Raw genomic sequence first — 11,886 nt, forward strand, 5'->3', positions numbered from 1 at the left:
GTGGCCCGGGAGCCGCCACTGCACTCCAGTCTGGGCGACAGAGTGAGACTCCGACTCAAAAAAAAAAAAAGAAAGAAAGAAAGAGAGAGAGAGATTGGTAGTAGTGAGAAACTGTCAGGGGAGGGAGGTGGGAATGGGAGTTGAGGGAAACTGTTAGGGGAGGGAGGGACATACCTCATCAACAAGGGTAACTGCATAATCGAAGTTTGTATACCTAACCCTGAATTGTACCCCACATCTTTATAATAAGAAAAAAGAAAAGAAAAGAATGTTTATGAACAACCGAGATTGGCCAGGCATGGTGGTTCATGCCAGTAATCCCAGCATTTTAGGAAGACAAAGCAGGAGGATTGCTTGAGCCCAAAAGTTCAAGACCAGCTGAGCAAAAAGGAGACCTAGTCTCTACAAAAAAAAAAAGTCAAAATATTATCTGGGAGTTGTGGTGTATGCCTGTAGGTCCAGCTACTTGAGAAGCAGAGGCCAAAAGATCACCTGATTCCAGGAGGTTGAGGCTGTGGTGAGTTGTGAATGTCACTATACTCCAGTCTGGGCGACAGAGTGAGACTCTTACTCAAAAAGAAACAAGCAAGAGCTAGTATTATGTATTTTCTTTCATCCTATTTTAAGGAAGAGGGCCACAAGGTTAGTTTTGTGGTGCAAGACTCTTCCATTAAAGGACAAAGTATTCATTTTGTAGAGGAAAATAAATTTACTCAAGGGTTTGCACTTTGAGGCAGTCTTCCAACAACTTTTAAGGTTTGTCAAGACTTGTCTGAATCAGAGATTCTCAATAGGATGCAATTTTAGCCCCCAGAGTGTATTTGGCAATATTTGGAGACATTTCTGGTTGCTGCAACTTGAGGGGATGGGATGGTGCTGTGGATGTCCTGAGAGCAGAGACTAGGGATGCTGCAGAACAGCCTAGAATGGACAGGATGACCGGTTCAAAATGTCAGAAAAGAAGCTGTTGAGAAACCCTCATCCAAATCAAACTATGCCTTTAAGAATTCATAGGACTGGCCAGGCATGGTGGCTCACGTGCATAATTCCAGCACTTTGGAAAGCAGAGGCAAGAGGATTACCTGAGTCCAGGGGTTTGAGACCAACCTGGGCAATTTGGCAAGACTTTGTCTCTACAATAAATCAAAAAATTAGCTGGGTGTGGTGGTGCACGCCTGTGGTTTCAGCTACTTGAAAGGCTGAGGCCAAAGGATCACCCGAGCCCAGCAGGTCGAGACTGTGGTGGCCATGAGTGTGCCACTGTACTCCAGCCTGGGTGACAGAGTGAGGCTCCTACTCAAAAAAAAAAAAAAAAAAAAGAATTCATCGTACTATAAAACTTTCCCTTTTAAAAAACATTCTCGTCAAAAAGAGAAAACGCTGTTGATAAATTTCAGAATTTTTACCCAGTAGCGCAGCAAATTTTGCACTCTGTTTTGGGCCAAGATAGTAGGGGAGAGAACTAGGTGCCTAGCTTTTCCTTGCTTCTTTCTCCCAGTCCTTGCTGTCCACTGAGACCACAGCAACACAGCATTTTTATTTAACGTGTCCCTGAAAATTGCTCACAGAAAATAATTGGGTATAACGAAAAATGTAAAACTGGAAAATTCTTAAGATATCAGAATCCTACAGTGTTCTCAGAATTCCCATCTCCCTGACTGGGGTAAGTTGTGTCCTTCACATTTTGGGGCAACATTATGCTGGTGAAGAACACCGCATTCGCTCTCTGACAGCTAGTAGTTCATATTCTATTTGAATTTTTTATTAGCTGTGTGCCCTTGGATAACCAATGAATCTCCCTGAACCTCAGTGTCCTCATCTAGAAAATGGGAATCATCCTAACCTCAAAGAGGGCATGGAATTTGTTTTATTAATCTCCTCATGTCACCAGTACCAGGGACAGAGTTCCTGAAATATTTACAGAATAAACACATAAAACTCTGCTTGTGCATTTAATGCCCAGTAAGCTTTTATATTTTGGTATTTGTATTTTTGATATATTAAGAAGACTATCACATTCAGGATCCATCTTAAGGGAGGCCACCATACTTAGCCATTTTCAAATAGCCAATTTTTCTTTTGCTTATTAGTTGATGGTTGCATGAAAATCCTTATTTTATTAGGGTTGTAAAAATATTTTGTTTTTATATATGGTAACTTTAACCCCACGGTGTCTTTTCTTAGGAACTTTGCCAGTTGCTTTGAGCTCTACAATTTGTTCGGAATATAGGGAAATAAAAACCTTGTTGTTTTCACTGTGTAAACTCATTTTCCTGAAAAGAATATGTTATTGCCCTTGAAAAGTTGACTGATGTTAGTGGAGACCAAAATATGTTTTGGCAAATCTGTTGGAGATGTTACATCTATGTAGATGGATGTAGCCTAAATTCCTACTTGATAAACAATCCTGCCCATATGCTGTAGTGGTTAAAGCATACGTTTTGAAGACCAACAGACAGCTAGGGTTATAATCTGACTAGCTTCCTTTATTTACTAAACATTTGGCCTTGAGCAAATTGTTTAATCATTCTAAACTTCTAACTTTATCATATATGATTCTTCTTGACATGTGTATGCCAAGGGTTGTTTTGAGTACGAGAAAGTAAATGCCCACAGTAAGTTAGCAAAATGCTTAAGACAATTTAAGCATCATTATAATCAGCAGTGTTGTTATAATTTAAAAATTGTGCTACTTTGCTTCTAAAAACTGATTTAGACTTGAGATTGCAAACCAGAACCTGCCAAGATACAATTATCATTCTTATAATTATTATCATTACCACCATTATCACGACCACCATCACCATCATTATCCCTTTCAATAGTATAGTGAGGTTTAATTTATTTTGTTATTTTGTTTTATTTATTTATTTTTTTTGAGTTAGAGTCTCACGCTGTTGTTCGGGCTGGAGTGCAGTGACACGCTCACGGTCACCCCAGCATTGACCTGCTGGGCTCAGATGATCCTTCCGCTTCAGCCTTCCAAGTAGTTGGAACTACAGGCATGCACCACCAGGCCCCGCTAATTTTTTGATTTATTGTAGAGATGAGGTCTTGCCAAATTGCCTGGGCTGGTCTCGAACCCGTGAGCTCAGGCAATCTTCTCACCTCAGCCTTCCGAAGTGCTGGGATTATAGGTGTGAGTCACCACGCCCAGCCCATTTTGTTATCTTACTTACACATTTATCTTGGAATAGGATTATAAACCCTGATAACTCAACATATTTGAATGCAATTGATTGTTCTAACTTACCCTCCACTACCACAAAGAAACAAAATGAAGCTCTCTCCTCTCCCTCTGTTTCCTATAGATGTCTGCCATCTAGAGTGTCTTCTTCATCCCACGCTCAACACTTCTTTATCTGGAAAATTCCTAGACACCCCTTAAGAGTCAGATCCTCTGCACTGTGTTACTGAACACAACTACCCCATTGGGGATTTCTTTTTTATTTCATTTGTTTATGGGTCTGCCTATTTTGTTGCTCCGTGTGCTCACTTATCAGTTATTCAAAACACCACCAGTTAGACTCTCAGGAGAAAGTGAATGCAAATCTGAAGGCAGAAATCATCAGGTGGCTTACCTTTGACTAACCCTAGCAGAAAGTCTGGCACCAGAAATTTTTAGGAAATTCCTCAGTTATTCATGAACAAATGGATCACAGATGAGGGCCACTGATAATTTGTGTAACTAGGACTGCAAGACTTCTTTTTAAAAAAAATTGTGTGTGGTGAAAATTGCAGAGCTCTCTTCACAAAAAATGGCTTTTTTGTTCATTTTGTTTTGTTTTGTGGCTCAGGGATGACAAGGTAAGTTTACTGAATTCCAGTTTTTTGAATCAGTGAAGCTGTATTCTGAGCACATCTTTTTCTGAAAAAATAGTATAATTATGGTGGGATCTTCCCTATCTCCCCAAATATCTTATTTTCACATATTTCAGTACTCAGAAAAGATAGGGCAATGCACACTTGTGTATTATTCACTTAGATGTATAATTATTACTATTTTTAATATTTTCCTTCTTTTTACCTCTATCTCTCTTTCTGTACACACACACACACACACACAAAAGCAAGGTGATTATTTTCCCTCTAACAATCTAACATGAATCTCCTAAGTAAAAGAACATTCTAAATACCACAATATCAACATCACATCCAAGAAAAGAAAAAAATAAAGAAATGCAACATTGATACGATAATATTATCTGATACAAAGTTGCATTCAAATTACTCCAATTGCCCTCAAGCTGTCCTTTTATAGCATTTCTTGATTTATTATTCTTTCAAGCTTCATACATTTTCTTTATTTGTTATGTGTATTTACACTCCTTTAATTTAGAGCAGTTCTCCCACATGCTTTTTATTGATGGTGGTGTTTTGTCTTCTATGTAGAATGTCCTAATATTTGGATTTGTTTAATTGCTTTACCATGATTAGAATCAGACTAAATACTTGCAGCAAGAATATTTACAGGTGGTATTGTGTACTTTCCATTGGATCACATCAATAGGCACATAATTTGTTTTTCCTATTACTGGTGATGGTCATTTTGATCACTTGGTTACGACTGTGCTGCCAGATCTCCCTATTATAAATGCACCTGGAAGTGACAAGTAATATCTGGGTGATTCTTTTAGACTGTATGGTTGCCATGTTCTTCAATAACTTTTCACCAAGTGGCATAGCTTTCTCTGATGAATCTTGTTGAAATAATTATTGCATTGATAATTTCAAAACTGTAATTTTATATATCTATTACTCTACTTATTTAAGATTAATTGATTGGCATTCTTCTGTAAAGAAGAACTTTCCCCCTCTCCCCTTTTATGGAATATATCTATGGACTCATTGAATCTTTTTTTTCTTTAGTTCAATTTCTATTACCATCATATCATTATCATTTTTTTTTTTTTTGAGTTGGAGTCTCACTCTGTCTCCCAGACTGGAGTGCAGTAGTCGTTCCCGGCCACCACAGCCTTGACCTGCTGGGCTCCAGCGATCCTTCTGCCTCAGCCTTCCAAGTAGCTGGAACTACAGGCGCGCCCTACCACACCCGGCTAATTTTTGATTTATTGTGGAGATGAGGTCTCGCCAAGTTGCACAGGCGGGTCTTGTACCTGCAGGCTCAGGCAATCTACTCACCTCGGCCTCCCAAAGTACGGGATTACAGGCTGGCCACCGAGCCCGGCCCATTATTATTTTTAACACTCCATTTATTCCTAATTTGGCCCGTTGATGCCCCTTCAAGCAGGATCTTGTAGTCTTTTGACATGGCCCCATTTGTCTTTAAGCATTCTCTTCCTCCCTCCCTCCCTCCCTCCCTCGTTCCCTTCCTTCCTACCTTCCTCTCTCTTTCTCTCTTTTTTTCCTTTCCCCCTCTCCCTCCCTCTCACCCTCCCTTATCTCTCTTTCTTTCTTTTTTGAGTCAGGGGTTCACTCTGTTGCTCAGGTTGGAGTGCACTGGCACATTCATGGCTCACTGCAGCGTCCACTTCTCTGGCTCAGGAGACACTTCTGCTTCAGCCTCCTGAGTAGTTGGGTCAAATGGCATGTGCCACCATGCCTAGCTAGTTTTCTTTGTCTGTTTATTTATTTATTTATTTATTTATTTATTTATTTATCATAGAGGTAGGGGTCTTGCTATGTTGCCTAGGCTGATCTTGAACACCTGGGTTCAAGAAATCCACCCACCTTGGCCTTCCAAAATGCTGGGATTATAGGTGTGAGCCACTGTACTCAGCCTCATCTTGTGCTTTCTTTTTTCTGACCTGGAATCAGCAATTTCTCCAATGAGCATGAATTGGAAATAGTATTTAGAAACCAAAATTTGAATTCTAGTTGAGCCCATTGCCATTTGGGCCTTTTGAATGGACAGAACTATTCAGTTCAAAGGCAGTGTATGGGTTCTGCTAGAGACTGCCATCTTACTGTTAGGCCATATATTGCAAGTAGTACGTTCATTCGGGCATCATAACAATTCCAGATAGCAAAACGGCAGCAAGCAATTGCCTCGGAATTTTTCACACTGCACAGGTCAGTTACATGTAGTATAGCTGAAACTTTTGGCGAAAAATGAACTGAAGGCTATCTGAATAAATATAGGGGCAAATTCTTAAATGTAGATTTTTAAGCTAAATTATTGTACTTAATTCACTGCTAGTATAGAAAGTCACAAAATAATTTGAGGGCTGTGTACATCTTCAGTGTTTCTCGAAGTGGGATCCACAGATATCTGAGTGTCTTGCAGATACTTTCAGAGAATCTGAGAGGTTAAAACTATTTTCGTGATAATTCTAAGATGCTGTTTTTCTTTTCTTACTGTTGGTGTTTTCACAGATGGTGAAGAACAATGGTGTGCAATACTACTGGTGGTTTAGCATGAATGAAAATGGCACTAAACTGTACTAGCAGTCCTGGTGTCCTTCACAACTCACACTTGTGGGGAAAAAAAAATCCAGTTTGACCTTAGAATTCCTCGACAAAGTCGTTAAAATAATTAATTTGATACTGATCCTCTTAAACTTACCTTTTTAATATGTATGAATGAATCACCATGGTAAATGCAAATTCACACATTGCACTACTGAGACATGATGGTATCTCAGAAAAAAAGCACTTTTGTGTTTGGATTGTAAACTGAATCAGCAACTTTTAAATAGAAGTTCAGTGTTGCTTGAAAGAAAGATTGACCTACAGATAGTGGGTTTCAGACTTGGGTACTTGGCAGACATTTTCTAAAAAATGCATGACGTGAGACTGTCACCTCAATTTAAATACATCAGGCTGGGCTGGGTGGCTCATGCCTGTAATCCTAGATCTTTGGGGTGCTAAGGCAGGAGGATTACTTGAGCCCAGGAGTTTGAGACCAGATTGGGCAACATAGTGTGAACTTGTCTCTACAAAAATCAAAAAAAATTAGCTGAGTGTGGGGGCACACCTGTCATCCCAACTGAGGCTGAGGTGAGAGGATTGCTTGAGCCCAAAGGTTTGAGGCTGCAGTGAGTTATGATTGTGCCACTGCACCAGCCTGTGCTACTGAACCAGATCCTATCTCTTTAAAAAAAATGTTGCCATAGTACATTCTGAGTTGTTTTTTTGTTTGAATTTCAGAAAATTTGTGTCTGCCGCCACAAACTTATCAATGACCTGGTACTTCTCAAGGCTTTTATGGATAAATTTTTGATAATATTAACAAATATCTTTAAAGATTATTATATAATAAAATGTATATACATTTAGAAAATCTGTATAACTCAGTGAACCAAAACTTTTCAAATGAACAATGTAAGATATTACAGAATCATCCATGAGTAAATGATCCACTCAAAGTGCAAGATAGACTAAAAAATTTTAATGTCACAGAACATAAAGCATCACTGGTATGATTTTAATGTCCCTAGATGTGAAACACCTAGCATCAGTAGAATCTTTAATGAAATGTAAACAGTTTTCAAAGAACCTTCTCTTTAACTCTAATTTCCTTTAGTCTGTCCACATGTTAGCAAGGGTTAGCTGACAAAAATAAAAAAAAAAATTAGCTGAGTGTGGGAGCACACCTGTCATCCCTGGTCAAGCTTTAGTCCGTGTCAAATTATTTGCCTCAACAGAGTAACAAACACTTTTTAGGTGCCATGAAGACAAAACCTCTAGGGTACAGCTTGTTTCTCAATGAAGTATCTCAGGGGTCATTCATGACATGAGATGTGATATTCAGGTGTGCAGCACATTTCTATGGTTGTGTTTAGGGGTGTGTGTAAATCCTAAGGTTGTGTAACATCTTTCCTTTCTCTGCTATTCAACAAAGCATAGCAGAATACAAATGATAAGAATAAACTTTTATCTGCTTTAATTTGTTTAAAATATAAATTACTATTCCATTTTACTTATTTTTGAAATACCCAAACATTTTACCTCACTGGAATTGAAAGCAATCGTAACGCACTCTGAACTTCTTGGGAAGAAACTAAGCTTTCCCTAAGAGATTCAAGAAACTAACCTTGAATCTCTGCACTTGGCACAGTGCAGGCACCCAAAACGTTTGTTGATTTGACTTGAACATTGTTTCCTATTCATGAGTATTAGCAATCTGCTTCCAATGACTTATGCCATTACATAAACTTCGTGTAAGTCAATTGTTTAACATGTAGGAAAAAATTAAATATAACCACAATCATGTAGCTTCTCAAGCTATTCTACAAGCTATTTTTCTGGTTCAGCTATACCAGAAATAATATAGCTGAACCAGAAGATGAGAACCAGCCAGAATTTTATGTCTTGAAAGTCTCCCTTACAGAAGACAGAATTTTAATTGTGCATAGACTGAGTTATGGACAGCATTTTAAATGAACGATGACTACCATCCATGTAAAGTTTCTCTTTGTGGCTTATTCTAAATGCGTAGGAAAGAAGATAATTAATTGCATGCAGTGGATGCCTAGGGTTACGAGGACTTAGTTCTCTCATATAACTCTGGTTGAAGGAGGCTAAGAAAGCTCCCTTGTCCAGATGCATTTATTTTGCTAATTTTGCTTCATTTATAGCCACCACTTTTTTTTTTTTTGCTATCTAGTTTATAATATCTAAGGTAGTATACATTTAGCTCTGTATGGTAACACATCTCTTTGTTTATAGTCTATCATCTTCCACTGGAATGAAAACTTCATGAAGACATATTCTTTGCCATTTTTGTGTTTTTCTTTTCTAAAAAATGATACATAACATTTGTACATATGTATAGGGTACGTTTGCTATTTTGATTCGTGCTTACAAAGTGTAATGATCGCCGGGCTCGGTGGCTCAGCCTGTAATCCCGCGCCTTTGGGAGGCTGAGGTGAGTGGATTGCCTGAGCCCGCGGGTTCGAGACCCGCCTGGGCAGTGAGATTTCATCTCTACAATAAATCAAAAAATCAGCCGGGCGTGGTAGCGTATGCCTGTAATTCCGGCTACCTGGAAGGCTGAGGCGGAAGGATCGCCGGAGCCCAGCAGGTCGTGGCTGCGGTGGCCGGAAGCGGCCACTGCACTCCAGTCTGGGTGACAGAGTGAGACTCCGACTCAAAAATAAAAAAAAAGTGTAATGATCAAGTAGAATATTTATTATCTTAAATATTTATCATTTCTTTGTGTTGTGAACACTTCAAATCTTTTCTCCTAGTTATCTTGGAATATACAATATATTGTTATTATAATTGCCCTACTGTGCTATCAAACGCTAGAACTTATTCTTTCTATCCAATTGTATGTTTGCACCCATTAACCAACCTCTTTTTATCCTTCTGTTCCCCTTAAAATCCTTTTCAGCTTTTGGTACCATCATTCTACTCTCTACCTCCATGTGGAGAAAAGAGAAATCTTATACACTCTTGGTGAGAATGTAAATTATTACAGCCATTATGGAAAACATTATGGTGATTTCTCAAAAAACTAAATATAGCACTACCATTATAATTCAGCAATCTCACCACTGGGTAAGTATCCAAAATAAAAGAAATTTAAGGAACACTTGTACTACCATACTTTCTTTAGCAGTATTCACAGTAATCAAGATATGGAATCAACCTAAGTATCCATCAGTGAATGAACAAAGAAAACATGGTATACATACACAATGAAATATTATTTTCCCTACTTTATTATCTGTTTAGGGCCTAAAGTCTTGAAGATTGCCTGACAGTAATTGGAAGCTTAATAAATGTTTTCTTAATGAATCATGAAATCAATGACTTTCCATGTTCCTCCCAAGTAGTGTATGAGAGTGATGGGATCACTAGGCTATATATATTTTTTTTTTTTTTTTTTTTTTTTTTTTTTTTTTTTTTTTTGGAGTTGGAGTCTCACTCTGTCGCCCAGACTGGAGTGCAGCAGCCGCTCCCGGCCACCGCAACCTTGACCTGCTGGGCTCCGGTGATCCTTCCGCCTCAGCCTTCCAAGTAGCCGGAATTACAGGTGTGCGCTACCACGCCCGGCTGATTTTTTGATTTTATTGTAGAGATGAGGTCTCGCTGCCCAGGCGGGTCTCGAACCCACGGGCTCAGGCAATCCACTCACCTCAGCCTCCCAAGGCACGGGATTACAGGCTGAGCCACCGAGCCCGGCTAGGCTATATTTTAAAAACAGTTTTATTGAGATATCAGTGACATATGAAAATTATACACATTTATGTTGTACAACTTGACATTTTTATATACATATACATTGTAAAATGATTACTACTATTAAGCTAATTAGCATATCATTACTACTACTTAGATACCATTTTGTGTGTGGTGGTAAGATTTAGTTGAAGGTCTATCCACTCAGCAAATTACAAGTGTACAATAAAATATTGTTAACCATCATCAGCAGGTTGTGTACTAGCCTTGGAGTCTCAGTCTATGACTTAATACCCCAACTTTGCCCTTGACTTTCAATTTTGTATTTTTGCTAAGTCACTTAGCAGCTTCAAGCCATAATTTCTACATGAGAGTACTCTCATTATATTAAACCCTTCAAAAAATGTAGAAATAAAAAAATATCAAATTAAAAAAAAACTCTTATACCTATGCTATGAACTATAAGTATTTCTACTTTAAATATTAAAATTTTTTGAACCTTATATAAGAATGTAAACACTTTATATAATAGTGATATACTACTATCACTGTCCTTAATTAATGGATAGGTCTAACTCATAATTAGCACTCAGTAAATGGTGGTTATGATTGTTGTATAAGTATTTCATAGCCTACCCTTCCAAACTTGAAACTAAATGTCTTTTTTCTGCTAGTCACCCTTCCCAGGGATGGATTCTGCTTTTAAAATATGTTAGGTGCTCAGACTTTTCTTTTCACCTCAAAGGAACAAATTGCCTTTCTTTCAGAATATTATAAAAGCTTCAGTATATCTTTTTAATAAAAACTCCAATAACTTCAGGCATTATTTTGCATACCCCATTTTGTACCTTTTGTAACTCAACATGCAATCCAGGCTCCCCTTCTTATTACTCCATTTTGTTTCTGCTCTCTGTCCTCCAAAGTTATCTTTGGCTCTTTGGGGAGTGGGAGTGGGGTGGGAGGGAGGTGTGACACTTGTCTTTGCCGAACTAGTGACCAATTCAAAGAAAAAAGAAGGACCTTTAGCAGTAGGTTAAAAAAATGCAAAACTGATCAATTATTTTAATTTTCAGTTTCTTGTTCTGATATTTTAGTAGACACAGATTCTATCCAAACACCTTTTCACAGAAAAAAAGACCAGCTGCCACAGCAGAAGCATATAATACCCTTAGCACTTGTAACTATCATATAATTACAAGGAGCTCTTTGACATTCTGAGAACCTGAAGAACCCCCGAATGTATAATAAGTAATAAGTTGCCTACTCACGAGGATATAACTCAAGGAATCCACCCATGTCTGTTGGCTTGGTGATGTTGAGCTGCTGCAGAATATTCTGATCTGTTTCATACTGAACAAATAGTCCAAATAAAACAATCATGGCCAACTCCAGGCCTATGGCCATGAGAGGGAATTTGAACCTCATGTTTGTGGCAAAGGACAGAGGCACACTGAGGGCTTCACAGGCTGTGAGATACTGATAAGAACAAAGGACTGCTCTGTGTGTGGATTTAGGCTGCATGTTCGAGGCACTCCAATGACATCACAAGAAAAAAATGGGCAAGACTGTTTAATGCTCCACCCATTGGGGAAAATTATGCTCTGTAATCTATTTTTGAAAATGTTGATTTGAATAATATACAATGAAGTTGGTAGAAGCCAGATGATGGAGATGATCTATTGCATAAGTGCCTAGAATCCTATTTAATCTAATTCAGCAGATAATCCTATTTAATCTAATTCAGCAGATACTTCTTGAGTACTTATTGTATGGCAGATATTGTGCTCAGTTTTATAG

General features: G+C 38.3%; 1 protein-coding gene across 2 annotated transcripts in view; it reads right to left on the minus strand.

Annotated features, from left to right (window-relative positions):
- The window catches only part of RHAG (Rh-associated glycoprotein), a 30,272-nt gene extending 18,683 nt beyond the window's left edge, over positions 1-11,589 (minus strand). For both annotated transcript variants that reach the window (XM_008071052.1, XM_008071053.1), the window contains exon 1: positions 11,358-11,589. In XM_008071052.1, coding sequence (XP_008069243.1) covers positions 11,358-11,514 — 157 coding nt within the window. In that variant the 5' untranslated portion in view covers positions 11,515-11,589. The remainder of the gene's footprint in view (positions 1-11,357) is intronic.
- Between the last annotated feature and the right edge of the window lie 297 nt (positions 11,590-11,886).

This window comes from Carlito syrichta, unplaced genomic scaffold, assembly GCF_000164805.1.
Source record: "Carlito syrichta isolate Samal-C Ts95f unplaced genomic scaffold, Tarsius_syrichta-2.0.1 Scaffold314106, whole genome shotgun sequence".
Taxonomy (NCBI): Eukaryota; Metazoa; Chordata; class Mammalia; order Primates; family Tarsiidae; genus Carlito; species Carlito syrichta.